This window comes from Arvicola amphibius, chromosome 5 (genome assembly GCF_903992535.2).
Source record: "Arvicola amphibius chromosome 5, mArvAmp1.2, whole genome shotgun sequence".
Classification (NCBI taxonomy): domain Eukaryota; kingdom Metazoa; phylum Chordata; class Mammalia; order Rodentia; family Cricetidae; genus Arvicola; species Arvicola amphibius.
The window spans coordinates 20,435,910-20,456,984 of record NC_052051.1 but is presented as its reverse complement, the minus strand read 5'-3'; the positions used below and the strand labels follow the sequence as shown (position 1 = coordinate 20,456,984).

At 52.7% G+C, this 21,075-nt stretch overlaps 1 protein-coding gene across 1 annotated transcript in view; it reads left to right on the top strand.

Moving 5' to 3' along the window:
- Nucleotides 1–19,808, top strand: part of Vstm2l (V-set and transmembrane domain containing 2 like) — a 29,031-nt gene extending 9,223 nt beyond the window's left edge. Inside the window, exons 2-4 of the mRNA XM_038329372.1 lie at nt 11,935–12,104; nt 13,381–13,431; nt 19,542–19,808. Of these exons, the coding sequence (XP_038185300.1) occupies nt 11,935–12,104; nt 13,381–13,431; nt 19,542–19,808 (488 nt within the window). The remainder of the gene's footprint in view (nt 1–11,934; nt 12,105–13,380; nt 13,432–19,541) is intronic.
- The last annotated feature ends 1,267 nt before the right edge of the window (nt 19,809–21,075 follow it).

The window sequence follows — 21,075 nt, the reverse complement described above, 5'->3', positions numbered from 1 at the left end:
AAGTGCAAAGGCCCTGGGGTGGGGCAGAACCCCTTCTGCTAAAAATTCTTGATTCTAGAATTGACCTTGGCTTAAAGAGACCAGGCCAGGCCAATCCTCTCTTAAGGAAAAGAAGACTTGGAGAAGGAGGAGCCACAGCAAGCCCAACCTGTGAAGGGGAGTGAATAGCAGAGGAGACATGGCCAATGTGTCAGTATTCCTTGGAGCTAGTGTGGGCCTCACAAGCCCATTTTGCAGGTGGAGAAATAGAGGCACAGAGATTAACCTAGGACTGAACTGTGGTGAGAAAACGCAATGGGAGTTCCAATCCTGCCCTGTCTGTCTTCAGAGCCCATGTTGAAAGCCACCTTGGGATTCCCAAGTGCAGTTGTCAGAGTGAGCAGGGGCCGTGACTAGGCAGACACGAGGTTCTCGGTAGGAACAAGGGTGGCCCCAGAGAGCCGTCCTTCCTCTGCTCCTGCCAACTGAGCTGCCTAAGAGCCTTGCTCAAGAGCACCCTGGGTGTGAGCCTCTGCAGCTCACTTTTGCCTACCTTCTCTCTGCCTCTTCCCCTTTTGCTGCCCCCGACTCTCTGGGGGTCCTTCTGGTGTCTTCCAGTCTCTTCTTTCTTCTCTTGGCTGCATTCAGGGCAATGGTTCTCAACAGTGGCTCCTGACCCCCAATGGGCTGCATATCAGACATTTACATTACAATTCATAACAGTAGCAAAATGACAGTTATGAAGTAGCAACAAAATAATTTTATGGTCAGGGGTCACCATAGCATGAGGAATTGTATTCAAGGGTCTCAGCGTTAGGAAGGTTCTCTTTCCTGTGACTGAGGGCAGCCTCCATCTTTGCTTCCCATTCTTGGCCCTCTCTCCCTGTTTGGCAGCAGGTCGGTGTATGCCTGGTCTTTGGAGTCACACTGTGGGGGCCTAGATCTTGGGCCTCATTCACACCAGCGAGCCCCGCTAGCCATCAGGGCAAGGGGCCCCCAGTGGCTCTGCAGGATAGGGGAAGAGAAACAGTACCTGTAGCCCCGCAGCCCTCTGGCCTACTTGCCTCCCTCCTGCTGGCCCAGGCATTCCTCCCTGGGCCTCCCACACCTGCCTTCCTCTCCCTCCCTGTGGCCTGCACGGGAGGAGGAGGCAGGAATTCCACTGGGGAAGCCTGATCAACTCCCACAATCCTGCAAGTGCCAGAATATTTTTGCTCTCCTTAAATCTCTCTAGATTTGTAATTCTACTGCTGTCTCCCTCTTCTCCCTTGATGTGCTGGTGGCCTCGGGAAGCGCTCTGCCTCAGCTGCTGGGTCTCAGCACTGTGGGTGCATGCATAGTGTCTGAGTGGCCTGGCAGGAAACATGAGCAGGTCTCTTTCTTCTTGCCTCAGTTTCCCCAATGTAAGGATAGGAGAGTAAGAAAGACTCTTCCGGCTGTAGTGAGAATTCTTACTGCATTAAAGAAATACAAGGAAGCTGGGTATGGAGGCACACGCCTTTAGTACCAGCACCTGGGAAACGGAGGCAGGCATAATTTTATGAGTTCAAGTCCAGCCTAGTCTACAGAGAAAGTTCCAGGCCAACTAGGGCTACAAAGTGAGAACCTGTTTCAAGCAAGCAAATAAACAAACAAGAAACACTTGTAGGGCTGGAGAGGTGGCTCAGCAGTTAAGAGCACTGACTGCTCTTCCAGAGGCCCCGGGTTCAGTTTCCAGCACCCACATGGCAGCTCACAACTGTCTGTAACTCCAGTTCCAGGGGACCTGACAGTCATAGAAAAACACCAATGTACATAAAATAAAAATAAATAGATTTAAAAAAAAGAAACACCTGTAACTGGGGACATAGCCGGGTTGCTAGAGTGCTTGCCTAGCACAGAGAAATTCCCAGTACCACAGAACCAAGCATGGTGCCCACATCTGCAACCAACCTCAGCACTTGGGAGGCAGAGGTGGGAGGATCAAAAGTTCAAGGTCATCATCCTTGTCTTCATAGCAAGTTGAAGGTCAGCCTGGGTCACGTGAAACCCTCTCTTGGGAAGGAGGAAGAAAGGAAGAAAGAACAACAGACTGACGTGTGAGAGGGCCAATGAGATGGCTCAGTGGGTAAAGGTGCCAGGCCTGGCCATCTGATCTCAACCCTTGAGACCCACGTGGTGGACGGAAGGAACCACCTCCCAAAAGTTGTCTTCTGACCACTCATAGGCCATGGCACAAGCCCCACTCCGACTCTCATACAAAATAAAGTAAATAAAAATAGAAAAAAAGTAAACAAACAAACAGAACAGAATGCCACGGAACACCGCCACTGCCTCAAAGCTACTGCACTCAGTGAAGGAAGCCGATCCTGGAAGACCACATTTTATCACACTTGAATGCTTAGCACAGGCCAGTCCAGATGTGTAGCTGCCAGGGCTGCAAGAAGGTGGAGCCAGGGCTTCCTTTGGTATGGTGTGACTGTGTAGGGACCAGACGGCTGTGAGGGTTGTACAATTTTGTGGGTCTCCCCGCATCTCTTCCTTCTTCACTTTTGGGATAGTGAATTTTAAGTAACTTTCAGGTCAGTTGAAAATAGCTAGGGTTGCTGGGCATGGCGGCACAAGCCTTTGATCTCAGCACTGGGGAAGGAGAAGGAAATAACTCTCCCAGGTAGAAGCAGGCACCTCATTAGATAGTGACAGTGTTAAATCTCACAGCAACCTTTGGGGAGCAGCTGCTGTCATTGCTCCCATTTTATAGATAGAGATACAGAAAGACTGAGGTACGGCATCACTGGGCACCTATCTAGGTATTTGAATCTGGTCTCTTTGTATTTGTATTGGCTGCGGTAACCTACACACACACACACACACCAAGGTGGGCAGAGACCCCACCTGGGTGAACACACTCAGGTCTAAACCTCATCAATGAGTGATTCTACCAGAGATCAGTAGGTGCTGGCGACTCACCAGGTCCCACATACCAACAGCTTCTTTATCTTCGTTAATCCATTCCCTCCTCAAAATAAGCCTTCAGCAGGTGAAGTAGGTAGGAACCAGAGCTCAGAGATAGTCACGCCTGACCTGGGAGTCCTGGATCCCCACCCTGACCCCTCACTCTTCCTCCGGGTCCTCTTCCCACTGAGGCCAGTACTGTGAGGACAGGGGCCAAGGTGCCCAGGACCAGTGAGCTGAACTTGGTCTTGGGTCAGATGGGGTGGGAGACAGTCGCTGGGGCATTTATTGCTCCTGTGCTGGTGGGAAACTGGCTCCAACAGGGATAGACCCGCCTTGAGATTCCCTATTTCATTCCAAATTCATGAATTCCGTGTTCTGCTCCCTCCTGTGTCTGCTGTGCTCACATGCCTCTGGAGACAAGCCAACTCCTTGAGCAGCTGCTTCCCTGCTTGGAGAAGAACAGACCAGAGGGTCTCCTACCTTGTTTTCTGCCTCACTTGTTCCAAGTACCCCAAGTATCACCAAGTGGAGGGGACACAGTGTCAATGCAGTTCTGATGGCAGTGATAGGCCAAGGCTCGGGTCTGTGGCACAGCCCCAGCCAGGCCTCCGAGGTCTAAATGTAAATTGTGATAGTAAGCAGTGCGGTGGAAGCAGGCCAGAGTCTGGGAGTGGCCACGGTTATCACACTTCAGTGGGACCTGTGTCTCAAGCCTTGTGTATGGAAAAGACTGTCTATTTGTGGTACACTCTGGATTTAGCCCAAAAGCTCCCCTTGGCTCCTCTTCCCTTCATCCACCTCCCAGTGAGTGGAGCAAACTAGAGGCAGAGGCAGGAGCTTGTAGCAGCCTTGCTGGCTGGGATTTACGGATGCCGGCTGCTTCTGTGTTGATTTTTACAGTTTCCCGCTATCGATGGCAAGCGATGCTGATTTTCCATTTATGGCAGTAATAAAAGTCTCCTTTTAAGCTGAATTTATTTAAGTAAAATGGGAAAGATGTTTTGAAAATAAATATTAAGTAAATAATAGCGCTGGTAGAACAGGCGCCCTGTGGAGAAATGGAGGCCGTCCTCAAAAGCTGGATGTAGGAGCCTACCTGTAACACAGGCCCTTGGATGCCCTGTCCCCTCACAGTGCAGCCTTGGCAGCTTGACACCCAAGCTTGTCCCCTCTGCTCAGAGCCTCCTCTGACTGTCCGTGCTGATGCAGGCCTACATTTCCTCAGGATCCTCCAGACCTCCTGCCTCTTTCCAGTGTTCCCACATACAGCGTGACAAGCCCGGAGAGGAGGGAGACACTCTACTTCATGGTTGGTGCAAATCGTGCATGCCCTGAACAGCTGTGCACAGCACCCACTCCCAGTCTCAGCCTTTGTGCATACAGCAGGCCCTGGTGTGTGTGTCTCTGTTCCTCTTCGGGCTCCTTGAAGGCCAGAGCCTTTCTGAGACAGAGCCGTTCCCCTGAGGGAGGGGGGGTCAGAGTGGTATTTCTCATTCATCCTGCATGTTGACTGCAAGCTCAGACAACCATCTTCCCGCAAGGGCACACAGCACCTTCCTTCAGCGCTGTGACAGGATTCCTCCCATCTGCCTCTCACAAGGGGCAGGTACACAGCTAAGTCGTCCTGGCCCATCCGGTCCTTCTGAGACAGTCCCCGACTTTATGCTGCTTCCCTCTCGTGCAGGCAATCTATCAGGCTGAGAGCGGCACTGAAGGAATCTCCTCCGAGTCCAGGCCAAAGACACTGACTGCCCTGTTTCCAGGGAGGGAGGAGGGGCTGGGGCTGCCTGTGTTGCCCTCTTCGCCTGCGGTTTCCTTTCAGGGACGTTTTCCTCTCCTAAACAGTGTGAAAGAATTAGCTAAAGCAATCGATTGATCGATCAGGCCTAAAGGGCACCTATTCCCACCACCCCACCACCGCCCCGGGATCGGGGGTCGGGGGATACTGCTCTGGGCTAGGCACAGAGCTGGCTTCCTAGAATGACCCCCAAAGTGTCACACTTCCTATGTTGAAAAAAGAGGGGGAGGGGCTGGAGAGATGGCTCAGTGGTTAAGAGCATTGCCTGCTCTTCCAAAGGTTCTGAGTTCAATTCCCAGCAACCACATGGTGGCTCACAACCATCTGTAATGAGGTCTGGTGCCCTCTTCTGGCCTGCAGGCACACATGGGGACAGAATATCGTATACATAATAAATAAATAAATATATTTAGAAAAAAAAAAAAAAAAGAGGGGGGACTAGATAAAATGTCAGTTCTGGTGAGGACTTTCCCAGCCAGTCCTGGAGCTGTGAGCTGACCTTGTGCCTTCGGGCTTTGTGACCTCAGGCTCAGTAGCTCCCTCTCTGGGCACCCACACTCCATGGTGAAACAGCCTGAGGGCAGTCCACCTCACCAGGCCTGGAGGAAGTGGGGTTTCTTGTACAAGAACTGGTATGTAAAATAGGTTTCCTGCCTTCTATGCTGCAGCAGGGGACTAGCCGTGATGGCCCTGGGCCCTCCGAGGCTTGCTTTCTTGGGCAACTTGAAAAGGCTCAGAGTGGATTCATGCCAGGTTGCTACAATAGCTGTGACCAGTGTACTCCCAAACATGGCGGAGTTCACTGAGCCACCTGCTGTGTGCCTGGCACCATCCTGGTGTTGGGACGAAGCAGACAACAGCCCGGAATGACTGCTTTTAGAAACTCGTGTGTCAGTTGGACGATGGAAACAGAGACAAGCAGGAAGACTGCCAGCTAGTGTAGAGGTAAGGAAAGCTACAACCATGGGGAGGGGACAGGACCGAAGACCCAGGGAGGAGGAAGTGCAGGACCAGAATGGGGGCGTGGTCCAGATGCGAGCTGTGAAGTGTTCACTTGGGGCAGCTGCTGGATTTGGGGAAGCCACTGGGGGCTTTTTAAAATGTAATAAAATACTCAGAGCACACACTTACCACACTGGCTGTTTTTAAGTGTGTAGTCGGACAAAGTGTGTGCAGTCTGCTGAGCTGTTGTCAGAACTGTCCAGAATGTTCTCAGTGCTCAGGCTCCGCCATGACAGCAGCACCTTTCCTACTGAGCACAGCCCGCTGTGAATGCAGCTGCTCTTGGGCCTCCATAAGGGGGACCCTGGGCCTGTCCTTAGAGAACCAACTACATACACACACACACACACACACACACACACACAGCACATACCCGACACTCACACGTACACATCACATACGTACACACACACCACACATACATACACACAGTGCACACTCATGTACACATATACATACACCACACTACATACACACATACACAATACACACACATCCTATACCACACACGCAACACACATACTAGACACCCCACACACACATTCACACATACATACTCATATCACACACAACACACCCCTACACACACATATATATGATATGACATACATACACACAGACACCATAGACCACACACTCACACACCACACATACTCCAAACATTCACACATTCATATACCACATATACACACAGACCACAAACACAGCACACCCCACACATACATACATATACCCACACAAACACATACCACAGACCCACACACACACACATACACATCACACCCCCCACACCATATACTCACACATACATGATATGACATACATACTTACACACCACAGATTACACACATACCACACACTCACACTTGCATATACTACATACATATACATATACACATAGCATATACACACAAGCAAGCACACCACACATATACATACCCAACAGAGCTCAGGTAGAGCAGAGATACCCAGCACATCACCTTCACCCCGAATGTTGCCCCCATCCTGCCAGGTGACATCTCTTACTGAGCCACCGGCAACACTGGGCTCCAGACCCTCTAAGGATGATGCAGAGCCAGTAAAAACCATCACTGGGCTGGAAAAGAAAGGAATAGGTACCAGCTATGCAAGAGGAGCTAAAGGAAGTGTGTGTGCATGGGCGTGCACGTGCATGTGCATATGGTGTGTGTATGCATGTGTGGCATGTGTATGTGTGATCTGGGCTCAGAGCAGCAGAGAGCCAGGCTGAGCTGCCCATTTGGGGGTAGATTAGTTCCCCAGGTGTGCAAGAGCCCAGTGACTTCTGGAAGGTGGACCTTTGGGGCAAAGAGGCCAGAACTGGTGGGTGAGGGGCCACAGGGCCCACCATGCATGGATACAGATGCTACATGGCCATGTGACCTCATGAGGTGTTGAGGATGCATCTCTAGAGAGTGAGAGGTGAGAGGTGAGGTTGCTGGGTGAATACCGGCTGTAGGCATGCTGCCTTGTGCCATTTTCTCAGCCATCCCTGGATTCTCCTCTTTGTCAGATAAAGAAACAGGCTTAGAGAGGCAATGGGCAGGCCCAGGTCACACAAGTGAGGGCCAAGCTGACGAGACTGAAGGCTAAGTCAGAGCTATCTGGATGGACCAGGTCCAAGCTGGGAGAGCCTGATGCTGAAGGACAGGACCGGTCTCCGCTCGCTCCTACCTGCCAGGAGCCAAAGCCTGGCTCAGCCAGGCCTCAGCACCCGTCACTGCAGCCGATGCCCGATAGGGCCTGGGGTTAATGAGTATATCGCTGCCCCAATTAACAGCAGAAAGGCAGCTGATGTCACGCTCAATCAAGTCCCTGTTCCTTCTACAGAATCCTAATTTGTGGACACTGGGTTTAATTGTCTTCCCTGAGTTTTCCTGAGAGTCAGCCAGGCAGCCACAGGCCCTGGAGCTGGAGAATACAAATACCCTTCCTCCAAAATCTATAATTACACCAGCCCTGGAGACACACTGAGGCTTTGGGAGGCACCTGAGCTGGAAGAAATCTGGGGGTGGTTCAAGAAGAGAGAACTCATGTCTGAGATGCCCCTGGGAGGCAGAGGGCTGGGGGAAGGACTGGTCTGGGGGCTTGGAAGGTGTTCAGAGATGGTCTGGAGCAGGCTCCCCTTTTAAGTCTTCTAAAACTGGGTTCAGTCTAACCAGTGACTCTCTCTGAGACCTTGGGCGAGACGCTTAACCTCCCTGAGGCCTCCCCCCACTTCATCTGAAAAGTGGGGACAATTATTAGGATGATAGATGCCCTGCAGGGAGAATGGGAGCCTCCTCTGTGAAGCTCTCCCAGATTGCCTCCTTCCTGAGGCCAGAGCACAGCCTTAGGACACACACCATACACTTCTCCCTGGAATGTCCCTGGCACTCACCCTGGAAAGACAAACTGGTGCCCAAGATGGGGAGACATTCTGAGGTGACACAGAGGCAGGCTACGACTCCTGCCCAGTGCTCTCGGGATTCCCCACACACTGGACCCACACGACTGCTTGGAGGGACAGGACATGTGTTTAGGTGGCTGACTGTGGACTGGGAACTGACACCCCCTGACACATGCACAGAACCTGCTCTCCTATTTATCTTCAGTCATGCTTCCCCTTCCCTGGGAAGCTAGGTGAGGGGATCCAGGGAGGACTCACCGCACCCCACTTGGGAGCCCCTGACAAGTCTGAGAGGGACCAGAGAAACCCTGGACCAGAGCCCCCGTGGGGAGGGGAGCTGGCAGGGATGGTCACAGCAGTGGCCTTGTAGTCTTCCTTTGACCTCCCACCTCAAATCCCTGTCCACTCCGTGCTCGGGATGTTCTGTCCGTGCACTGGGGCTGAGGCCAGGGGACGCTGCCTCAGGGAAGTGGGAGTATAGGGAGTCAGGCTGGTCTGGGTTCAAATTCTGACTACTGTAGTATGGGGAAGGATCGCAGCTGGGAGGGGCAGCTGCCCCCTCTAAATCACAAGGAGCTCACTGACTGCAAGACATCTACGTAGCGGCCACCAAAGGCGGGGATTGTAGCTGGCCCAAACTAAGCCATGCTCAGTTTTCCACTGCTTAGCACACACACAAAAAGATGGAAATGTCTCATTTTTAACTAAATTTATCACATTTTGAAATAATATATTTTGGTTTAAGTAAAGTATATTATTAAAATTAATTTTAGCTTTTTTTAAAAAAAAAACTTTTTCGTGGGGAAATGGAGTGTCCCTTGTGACTTGTGACATCATTTAGTTCTTTTATATAGGTTTCTGTTGGAAAGAGCTGTCCTAACCATCACTGGGAATCCAGTGGAGAGGTGACCTGGGGTGGCTCCCATCCTGTGCTCTGGCCCACCCCAAGTCACAGGACAGGGCTATCCCAAGGACCCAAAGATTGGGGCCTGGTCTCAGTGACCCTGGCTGATGGGCTGCCCAGACCTCGTTCTGCCTTCTCTGAGCCTAGTGAGTAGAACCAGAGGCCCCAACCAAGGTAGCTGCTGCTCTGGTGAGGGGGTGGCCAAGGGTTGTGGCCAAGAGAGGGGACAGACAGAGGCATGTCCCTTCCTTCCTCTTGGAGCCACACAGGTGACCCTCATCCTTGTCAGCGCATGTGGCTCCCCGAATCCCACTCTGGGGTGGAGGAGAGATTCCAAGGCTATATCTCAGGCCTGGGTGGCCTCCCCTTGCCTAGCTCCAGGATCTTACATTGAGCCTGCTCCATGAGAGGGCAAACGGTGCCACGCCCTGGTCTCTGAGACTTAGCAGTGGCATGTGGTATAGGTCACAGGCGAGCAACCCCACTCTCTCACCCCAGCCAGTCTCACATCCCTGGCACCCAGATCTAATGAAAGGGTCTGGATCCAGAGGACACTTGTTCTAGGGCCCTACTGGCTTCTCGTGGTGGCAGCTTCTCCATGACACCCTTGGATACTGCTCTACTTGTCAAGTTAAGACTGGGAGAGATTTGACCACAAAGGCTGAGGCAGGATCATCAGGTATGGACCCTGGAGAACATTTTCTAGCCACTGAGGAATATTACTGACCTCCCACTGTGAATCAGGACCTTTCTCCATTACTGATGATAGATAGATAGATAAATAGATAGATAGATAGATAGAGATGATAGATAGATGATAGATAGATAGATGATAGATGATAGATAGATAGATAGATAGAGATGATAGATAGATAGATGATAGATAGATAGATAGATGATAGATGATAGATAGATAGATAGACAGGCAGGCAGGCAGGCAGGCAGGCAGGCAGGCAGGCAGGCAGGCAGGCAGACAGACAGATAACACAGGAATGGCTGTACCTCTTGGAAGGACAGATAACATGTTAGCTGTGCCACACAAGATAGTAACTATCCAAATGGTTCTATTTAAGTGAATTAAAATGAAATTTAAAGTCCAGGTGCCTGGTCCACTCAGCAACAAGTCACGAGTGATCACTATGTTAACTTACATACGTGCAGACCATCTTCCCCTCATATGCGCTTCAGCTCCTATCCTAGGTGAGAAGATGCCTGAGAGGGTAGTGAGAAGAGAGGGATGGAGCGGTTTGTGCTGTTTTGAAATACCTCCAGCCGCTGTGTGAAAACAGGTTGTCTTCAGGGAAGCCTGAAGGAGCGGGACCAGTGTGGCTCAGCCCTGAGACAAGGGGTTGGGGGGTTGGAGAATGGGCCTGAACCCATGGAGTTTTCAGGAGATGCAGTATAGGCTGTGAGGTTGAGTCAGAAAGCCAAGAGTGGCTTGAGACTGGGGCCTGAGCACTTGGCACAGGCACTGGGCAAGTGTGGTCGGCACTATCCCTGCAGGAGCCTGGTTTCCTCCTGCCCCCAAAGACAAGGACAGCCCAGCTCTGGGGGTGGCCACATGTAAAGGTAGCTCCCAGCACCCCACACCATCTTTGTGATTCAAGCCATGTTCTTCATTGTCAAACAGGCCTTGTTTATGTATCCAGGGCTAGCCAGCCCTTCCACTCTGCAGAGAAACAGACGCTTTTTTTCCCCATAAGAAGCTCTATAAACCTTGGCCTGCTAAGCTCTCTTTCAGCCCCGAGATGTTGCTGAAGTAAAGCTCCATATAGGTACCTTGTGCAGAGCAAAGACAGCCGTCAAACCTAATCGTATAAAATGCCCATTGTCCTGTGGCGGGGAGTGGGGTTGCTGCCCCTTGATTCAGGATGCCTTCTCTCCACTCGGGGTTCCCTCTTGACTGGGACAGGTGGCCTTCTGGGGCTAGGAATGTCTGTCCCTCTGAACTGGGCCTGGAGGACTGCATAGCCCAGGGGTGGGGCCTGATGGACACCACATGTCTGGGGTGACCTGCAGTTGCTAGGCATCTCCCATCTTCCTTCTGTGTGAGACAATCTCCTGAGAGGAAGAAGACATGCTAATTGCATCTCAGACAGTTTGAGGAGTAAGAGCCAGAGCATATAGAGGGGAGGGGTACGGGGCTTGTGAAGTGGGGGTACAGCATAGAGGTACTGCTGCTGGCTCCTGGAACTGGTTGTGTTGAGACTTGGTGGGAGCTGGACCCTGCAAGAATGCCAGGCAGGGTGGTAGCTGGACCCTGCAGGAATGCCAGGCAGGGTGGTTGCCTCTTTCCCCTGCTCCTCTCTCAAGCACACCTGGAGCGGACAAGGGCAAGCGGAGTGGTTGCCTCTCTCCTCTGCTCCTCTCTCAAGCATATCTGGCGCAGGCAAGTGGGTGGTTGCCTCTCTCCCCTAATCCCCTCTCAAGCATATCTGGAGCAGGCAAGCTGGTGACCATTGAACAAAGAGTTGGTGGGGCTCACAAAGGGGTGACTCAGAGCTGAACTTTGATTGAGCCAGGCTGGTGGTGGTGAATATCCAGAGTGAAGGAAGCTGGGAGAAGAGGCAGGAGCCCAGGGAGAGGGGAGGAGCCTAGCAGCCCCCCAGGAGGGTCAGAGTGGTGTCTGGTGCACCCCAGGGGAAGTGGGAACCTTGAGGCTGGGTTGAGTTTGGAAGATGGTGGGGGCAAGGCTCAAAGGGCTGAGCACTGGGTAGGGTGAATGGAAGAATCTGGAAGAATTCAAATTGCAGCCTCCCTGCCTCCTGGCTCACTTGCTAGTCAGCCCTCCTCCATCACCCCTCTGCCCACGTTCCTCTCAGGCACTAGGACAGCGTCTTGCCACACACAGCTGCCCTGGGGGTAGGTCCCTGTTTCTGGGCCCTTATCTGCCTGTTCCCCGAACAGCACTTTTCACAGAGACGCCCCATGACATGACGGCACGGACAGGCGAGGACGTGGAGATGGCCTGCTCCTTCCGAGGCAGTGGATCCCCATCCTACTCACTGGAGATCCAGTGGTGGTACCTGCGCAGCCACCGGGACTGGACGGACAAGCAGACTTGGGCCTCCAACCAGGTAAGACCTCAGGAGATGCTTCCATGGGGGACGATGCAGGGGCCTGTGCCTGATGTCCCTGTCCTCAGCAACACTCTGCAGGCGTTCCTTTCTCGATTATTGGGGTAACAAGTCCTCAATATGTCAGCCTGCCTCCTGCAGGTGTGGAAGAGCCCTGTGGCCAGAAGAAACCCTTAGGAGAGGAATTTGGCAGTACTTGGGGGCATTTCAGCATGTTCTTGGTTATTTAGGGGTAGAAGCCTCAGGACATGGCTAGGTATTTAACCATATCTGCTACAAACATGTTCAGGTTCAAACACACAGCGTAGCAACACATCCCCAGAGACATGCCACCCACACTCTTCCCAGTTTGTATGTACACACAGACACACAGCCATGATAGCCAAACACCCTCCCGAGTCCAGACGCCTGGCTCTGTGGCCACTGTCAAACATAAGCATCTCCTTTATTCCCCTTTGGCTGCCCAGCTCCTGCATTGCCAGTGGGCACAGAGCTGAGGGACCCCAACTCCAAACCTCATGATCTCTAGCTAGAATCTTATTTTGTTTGTTTGTTTTTCAAGACAGGGTTTTTCTGTAGCTTTGGAGCCTGTCCTGGAACTAGCTCTTGTAGACCAGGCTGGCCTCAAACTCACAGAGATCCACCTGTCTCTACCTCCCGAGTGCTGGGACTAAAGGCATATGCCACTACTACCTGGCTAGAATCTTACTTTTTTTTTTTGGTTTTTCGATACAGGGTTTCTCTGTGGCTTTGGAGCCTGTCCTGGAACTAGCTCTGTAGACCAGGCTGGTCTCGAACTCACAGAGATCCGCCTGCCTCTGCCTCCCGAGTGCTGGGATTAAAGGCGTGCGCCACCATCGCCCGGCTAGAATCTTACTTTTTATATGATTTTTTTATTATTATTTTAGGTGCATGTGTGTGACTGAGTGTATGTGTACCAAATAGGTGAAAGTACCTGTGGAGACCAGAAGGGGGCACTGGCTTCCTTGGGTACTGGGCCCAGCTTGGATCCTTGGGAAGAACAGCAAGTGTTCTTAACTGCTCAGTCATCTCTCCAGTCTTCATTTTTTTTTATTATCATTTTTCAATTTGACTAGAATGTATGTAAGTGTCTCTATGAACAGGATGACACTTCCACAGCTGTACATACTATGCACAGATGAAATCCAGCATCCTTGACCACAATTCTAACTGTCCCCTGTCTCCATGCTGTTCCTCCCACCCCTACCCCTCACTAACACCTTGTCTCTGCTCTCTGTTCTCCCTCTCTGGACAGCTAAAAGCTTCCCAGCAGGAGGACTCGGGGAAGGATGCCACCAAAATAAGTGTGAGTTTTGATGCCTTTTCACAAATGATCTAATGAAAGATGCAGCTGTAACAACAACAAAAATTGTTTCAGTCCATTTCAGTAGGGAACTTGGGTAAGAAAATGGAGGACGTGGGAGGGGGACTGGGAGGTGCCCCAGCTTGGTGGGGTTTTTTGTTTGTTTTTCTGGGTCTTTTTCCAGAGATCTTTCAAGTCCATTGAATGACGGGTAGGAAAAATGACAGGAGAGAGAAGACAAATTCTCCCCTGGCGGGCCAAGGCCAGGTATGCCTCGTGGTGTTCCATGCCTGACTCAACCCCATTTGTCACTGGGAAGCTACAAGGTCTCAGGAGGCTGAGTGGGCTATTTTTTTTTTTGACCCATTATGACTGATGCTGGAGCATCTTAGGGTCCCTGGGTGTGACTTCCAGGAGCAGGGACTTCAGGACTTCTTAGGTATCCACTCACTTTTTTGTGGCCACAGTGGGCAGAGAGGGCCAAGCCTCTGTCCATTTTACAGCCTGGGGAGCTGAGGCTGGAGAGTACCTGAAGTGTGGCTAGTGTGCTGAGCCTCTTCTGCCAAAGCCCGGGGGGGGGGGGGGGGGGGGGAGGGGGGGGAGGGGGGGCGGGGACATCAGGGAGCTGGGTTGTGACAGTTACTGTGGCGTCTGAGAGGCTAAAGCTCAGCCTGGAAGTGACAGGCACTGTCGAAAGAAGACCATGGAGCAGGGGCACTATGCTGGGCATGCGTGTGGCCACAGGAATAGGCTGGGTTACTGGAGTTCAGCAACACACCCATGGTGCAAGCGCCCAAGTACAATTATGAAAGTGTTGGGGCAGCCTTTCCAAGCTCCCCCCCCCAACCCCGTTTTGGCTGAGTCTCCCACAGCTTCCTAGGGACTATTAGGGACCTCAGGGCCCCGGGGCAAGTTAGATACAGTATAAGGGGAGCTGCGCTACTGAACCAGGGGTTGCAGCAGAGTGGCCCCCAGGACAAGTAAGGGCACTGTGGCCAGGATGCCAGAGAGGAGGCTCCTTCAGCCACTCAGGGGCGGGGCTAGCAAGTGAGAGACCAGATGGGATCACAGCATCCCTGGTACTGGATGGGATCACAGCATCCCTGGTACCTCCTGCAGGACAGGGGGATTGCTGCTGTTCACAGTTTAAGGCAGCCACCCCTGCTCTCCTGCCCTCAGTCAAGGGCATGCTCCTATTTCATGCCCCATTTCTTGCCTCTTACACCCCTCAGACCCTCAGACAGAGGCCTCCAGATGTACCAACACACCCCCTTCAAGGACACACCCTCTGCCTCGATTGTGTCCCATTTCATGAGAGGCTTTGGGCTCCGGCAAAGAAAAAATTATCTAATTGATTGAGAGGATTATAATTCCAGGCTGCTAGCCTCATGAGAGGGGAACATAATGCTAATTAGTTAAATAAAATAAATGTTCTCTGTGGGAGTGTGAAGTCACCCCTAGTCCATCCCCATAATCCTCATACCAGCTGGGGCTTCTGGGTCTGGTACCAGGCCCAGCCTTTTACACAAGCATGCAAGCCAGTGTCCCTAAATACACAGGCAGGACAGACCACACCCAAAGGCAGATCCACAGCCTGGGTTCCTAAGGTCTTAGGAAATGGCACAAACTTTTCTTCTAGGCCTTCAAGGCTCTGTGACTCTTCTCCCATGCACAGGCTCTCCACTATGTGAGCTACAGGCCAGGCAGTGCCAAGGCCTGTGGGAGACTTGGCTCCAGTAGGTAGTGGGGGGCACTTGGGAACCTGTGGAGCCTGCTGAGGAGCCCTACAGAGGGATTGGCTATACTCACGGGATCCTGAGTATACAATGGGGTTGGCACTTAGTATATCAAGAGCTGAGCTCTGGCTCTGGCTTTGCCTCCTCTCCGTCTCTGTTTCTGGAATGAGATGATATAAGAAAACACTAGAAACCAGAATTAGCTTGTGCTGAGGGACCCAGTACCTACTTGAGGGCTACAGATCCCTAGGCTGCCGTTCTGCAAAGATTAGGGTACCTGCATTGCCAGCCATGTTCGAGTTCTGGGAGGGTCACTGTAATATAGCTAATGCTTTCTGCATTAGGGGTTAAATTAATTCTGCACTAGTCTCACAGGTAAAGATGGGGCTGAATTCCTGACATAAGAAAACATGGCTCAGTGGGTAAATGCGCTTACCCCCAATGACCTGAATTTGATCCCTGGGACCCATACAGTAGGAGAAAACCAAACCCCATATCATCCTCTGACCTCCACATACAAGTCAGAACATAGGACAAGCACATACCCATACATCCATGCACTCACAAAAACTAGTTTACAAAATAAGTTCCCCCTTCCCTGGGCCTGTCAGGTGATCGCTGCAGTCACAGTGGGCAAGAAATGCTTCCAGAAGGCCACAGTCACTTGTGCCCAATCCCCAGGCTCAAGTGGAAAAGGGACATGTATCTACTACTCCCAAGGGATAAAAGGAAACATGACATCTGCCACCACCACAGGAAGAGAATGACTGGTCTCTGAGAGCCTGTGCCGGGGTGAGGGAGGGGGTGAGCTAACACAAGCTAAGGGATGCGTGGAGGTCAGGGCTAAGGCCTCCAGGGCCCTCTGTGCTGGGCCAGCTGTGGGTGGGCAGAGCAGTTAGAATGGGGCAGGGGCCTTTGGGAAGATATGGAGAAGGTTCCATTGAAGACCTAGGACTGGCAGAGTCAGGGGCTGCCCTGGCTCCTGCAGAGGGTGGTGTCTCACATGCCCAGGGGCAGGAACAGAGGTAGTCTGGGCTGGGTAATGCTTCATTGAGTAAGATGACCACAGTAGGACCAACTGGAGGTCCTCAGACGCACAGGGTCCCAGAGCTGGGCTTTGAATCTGCTCAGGATTAGTGAAGTGGCAGAGTCTGGCCCTGGTTAGACCAGCCTACCACTCCCTCCCCAAGAACCTCCCAGGTCTCCCCTGGGAGCCGTGCAGAGAGGCAAAGGTCACTCTATGGGCCCAGATGGCTTGCCTGCCCTTTCCTCCTGGCCTAGCTGGAAGGACAGAGCCTGGGTGTATGGCTGTGGCCAGCAGGAGGCTGGCGCTTTCGGCGTGATTAGGTGCTTAATCGCTGAGGCCTGTCGATGCTGGGCTGTGATTATGATTTACAGCCAAGCTGCCCTGCGGGTGTGTCTTTTGGCCTCTCCAGTTGCACTGATTCCTGAATAAGGAAGCCCAGCAGGCTCTTCCATCACCCCAAACTACTGAGGTGGAATAGAGAACCCTTCCAAGGGAGCAGCCGCTGATGAGGCTTAGGGCAAGGCTCCCCAAGGACACAAAGTGCTGGGGGTTGGGGAGTGAGGTGAGAGGGTTTTCTGCCCATAGGCCACGCCCCGGGTATGGCGATGCGTGCCTGATCTAGGAAACCTCAGTTTTCTCCGTCAGGGACCCTGAGAGGTTTGGGGATATCGCGCTGCAAGAACGGTTCTGAGCACTGATGGCTGCTGTTTGGGTCTTTGCCTTTTGCACACTGTGCTGAGGGCAAAGCCGGGGTTACAGCCTCGCCTCCTTCTGGCTTCTGACTTGGATGGTCAGGGTACCCGTGAGTGACTTGTGCTATAGACCTTGTCCCACCAGCCCCTGACGGAAACGCCCGCCCTTCTGAAGGCCACCCTTGTCTGTTGACCTCCGGGAGGCTGCGGAGGAGGCTGACAGCCAGGGCAGAGGTCTCAGCATCCACCTCGGCCTGAGTTTGGAGGGCGGGGCGTAGGCCCAGGAGCGGTTGCTCCCAGCGCTGCGCATTATTACTCCATTAGCGCCTTGTAGGGTTGACAAATGAAGGATAATTAATATCCGTGAGGGAAACAGATGTTGAGGTAATTCGCTCCCGCTGCGCATTTGCAATGGCTTCTCCTAACTCACCGGAGAGTGTGGCGGGACCGCAGGGGTCTTTCTGTGCCCTTGGTCAGGGTGATGGAGTGAGCAGGCAGAGTGGACATCAGCTGAGTCCCACACAAGGGAGGGAGCGTCTGATTCTTGACTCTCGTGTCTTGTTTTCCATTGGGACGTTCTGTCTGTGTCCCATCCCAGTTCCTCTTGCTGTACGGTAAACCCATGTTTTCCTACTTCCTGAGGAATGGGCTCCTCACCAGGGGGCTCTTACGGAGCCTGTGCAGCCAGCTCTGAAATTCTCTGTGGGTCTGTCACACTGTTTCTAGGGTGAATGCATGGAACCTAGCCTGGGGTCACTGTCCAGCCCTACTGAAGACTGGTTTGGGCTCCGGACCAGGCTCGACTCCTTTTGGAGTCTCAGTTCCCCCAACAGACACTGGCTGCTGTTTGTGTCTGGCTTATGTGTGTCTCAGAGCAGGCTGGAGATATGCCTGAGGCCATCAGGAACCCTCCCAGGAACCATCATTTTCGCCCTAGGGTCCCTCACTTTTGGGGGGGGGGGCGCAGAAAACTCACCAGGGTCCCAAAGCAGAACGTTGGGAGTTGGCAGGCACAGTGCAGCTGTTGCTATCTAGAGAAGGGGCATTAGTGCTCAGGGACCAGGCTGGTGGGCTGCGCAGTCTGGAGGGTAGGTACCTGCCAGATGATGGCTGGGGAGTGAGCTCCAGGAGAGCCGGGCTTCCAGCTCTAAGAAAGATCCTTGCCTAAATACAGGTCCAACTTCATTCCCTTTAATTTTTTTTTTTGTTATAGAAATGTAGAAATTTACAAAAGTACGTCAGAGTCCCCCTACCCACCCACCAGTCACACTAATGATGCATTTTACTCCGACAGCCTTTCCTCATGGAACTGAAAAAAAGAGTTGCCAGCAGAGTTATATTCGCAGCAGATTTATTCATGAAAACACTAATCTGGAAATTCCCCGAACACCAGCCAACAGGAAACTGTGTAGACAAGCCGCAGTGTGGTCACCCAACGGAATACCACACAGCAACGCACAGAACCACTGCACTGTGTGGAAGAAAATTAGCCTTGGCAAAGGGTCCTCCCTATCATAGAGAGTTCTAGAATGTGGCTAAACTGTGGTGACAGACATGGAAAGGTAGCCCCTAGTGGGGATTAAGTACCAGGACAGAAGGGACCCACAGGCATGAGCAGGAATGGGCTGTCTACCAAGTTGGGTGTACTTGATCTAGAACAGTGGGGCCCCAGCAGTAAAATGAATATTAAAAATCAGGTCAAGGGTTAGGGGTGGTGCTACAATTCCAGTGTTCAGAAGGCTAAGGCAGGAAGGTCCTGACTGGTGACCAACCTGGACAACAAAGCGAGATCCTATCTTTAAAAAAATAATTCAAATCAATAAAAAGGCAAAACTTTACAAACTAACAACACTCATTCTACTGCCAGGGAGAGGACAGTTAAAGTCTGGCATCCGACTGTTGTGCTCTGACTGTCAGCCTGTATCTTTTTTTTTTCTTAGACTTTATTTTTGTGTGTTTGCCTGATTATACGTCTGTGCACCATCTGTATTTTTGGTGTCTGTGGAAACTAGACGAAAGAACTGGATTCCCTGCAACTGGAGTTACAGACAGTTGTGAGCTGTCAAGTGGATGCTGGGAATCGAATCCCAGTTGTCCACAAGAACAGCGGGTGTTCTTAAGTGCTTAGTCATCTTTCCGGTCCCCACCTTCCAGCCCCTATCTTAAAGAAACGGAACCTTGGGCCGGTGAGATGATTCAGCAAGTAATGGCTCTGGCGATAAAGCCAGACACCTGAGTTTCAGTCTTAGGATCCAGATGGTGGAAAGAGAGGTGACTCCTGCAGATTTTCTTCTGACCACACATTCACTGTGGCACAAGCCCCCAGCCGAAGTTTCTCCCTCCTATGCGGGGCTTTTCCGTTTGTTCATAAACAGCAGCACAGCCTGGGAGCTTTGCTGGGAGGCTTGTCCCCTGCTTGCTTGTAGAACTCTCACAAGCTGGGTTCTGGCTCACCCTTTTTCACCGCTGGGCAGTATTCCACTGGCTGCACACACCACCCTGTGGATAGGCATTAGCGTTGCTTCAGTTTGTCCGTCTGCCGCTCAGCTGCTCGGATGCTGACCTTGGGTCCCCTCCCTAGCTGTCTCGGGGTGGGGGCAGCCTAGAGGCTTGGCTCGTGACCCCAGCCGATTCTCACGGTGCCTCTGTCGCCCCCAGGTGGTCAAGGTGGTGGGCAGCAACATCTCCCACAAGCTGCGGCTGTCGCGGGTGAAGCCCACTGACGAAGGCACCTACGAGTGTCGCGTGATCGACTTCAGCGACGGCAAGGCCCGGCACCACAAGGTCAAGGCCTACCTGCGGGTGCAGCCCGGGGAGAACTCGGTGCTGCAGCTGCCTGATGCGCCCCCTGCCGCGCCTGCACCGCCACCCAAACCGGGCCGGGAGCTGCGCAAGCGCTCTCTGCCGGAGGCTTGCAGCCTGTAGCCCGCTCGCCCCGCATGCAGTCCTCCAGGCCCTGCGGCGACGGTGGCAGAGGAGTCCCGCGTGTGCTTTGCTTGCTTGCTCCCCCTCCCGGCTCCGCTTCATACACCCCGTCCTCGCTGCCAACCCCCTGGTGAGGAGCCGGGCCGTGGGGGGCCTACGCTCCTGTTCCGTCTCTTTCCACCCGGAACCGGCTCCGGGTCTCCCCCGGGAAGCGGAGGCCCCCCCCAGCCCTACACGGGAGGCTGCCCTGCCAGGCAGAGTTAGCACCAGCAGGCTCGCTCTGGGCCCTCGAGGCTCTCCCCGAGCCCCCCTCTGCCGGCACCCCCCCTCACGCCCAGCCCTGTCCTGGGCCTGTGAAGTCCACCCAAGGGATCCCCTCCACTCATCCCCTCCCCATTCCTGATCAGGGGACACCCACCCTGGTGGTTTGTAAATATTTCTATTGGGCCCACCCCGCCCCGGAACTGGCTCAAACCTCTGGCCACCCTCGGTGATGGAGGGGAGGTGGGAGGCCCAGGGCTTTGCCTAGGGGTGAGCGGGCCCTGTGTATATGACCCAACCTGTGAGTACCAGCCAACTCCAATAAAGCGGTTTAAACCAACCCGGACAGTGTCTTGCTGGAGCTGGCAACTGAGCCACGATGGGATGGGAAGGAGGGCTTGGTGGGTCGCAGAAAGAGCAGAAGTGACCTGGTGTTGAGAGGAGCCTGAAAGGGCAGGAGTTGCTGCTGGTTGGGAAGAGTGGTTCCCAAAGGGAAAGAGAAGCAGTCTTTGTCTACCTTACCGTGAATACTGGCACCTGAATCCGTCCTGGATCCCGCGATAATCACACATACAGAAGAACCTGTGAAGCATGCGAGCAGGAATGGATAAACATCTTTGTAGCTGCCGCAAAGAAAGCCTGTCACTCCCAAACAGACCCCACCTCAGCTCTCAGTCTCTTCCACCGTCCCCTCCCTCACTCTCAGGGGGAATCCAGTGGTGACTCTTAGGGTAACATCATCACCGTCATTATCATCATCAACTCTGAAGTTTCATATAGCCCTGGTGGGCCTGGAACCCGTGGTCCTGTTGTTTCAATCTCCCAAGAGCTGGGATTATAGAAATATGACACCATCCCCAGTTTAGTAGGGTTTTTGTTTTTTTTTAAATACCTATATGTGTATCACTTTTTTTAATTGCATGCATCTTTATGAGGAGTACATGCATGCTTCAACATGTATGCCCAGGTCAGAGAACAACCTGAGTATGTCAGTTATCACCTCCCA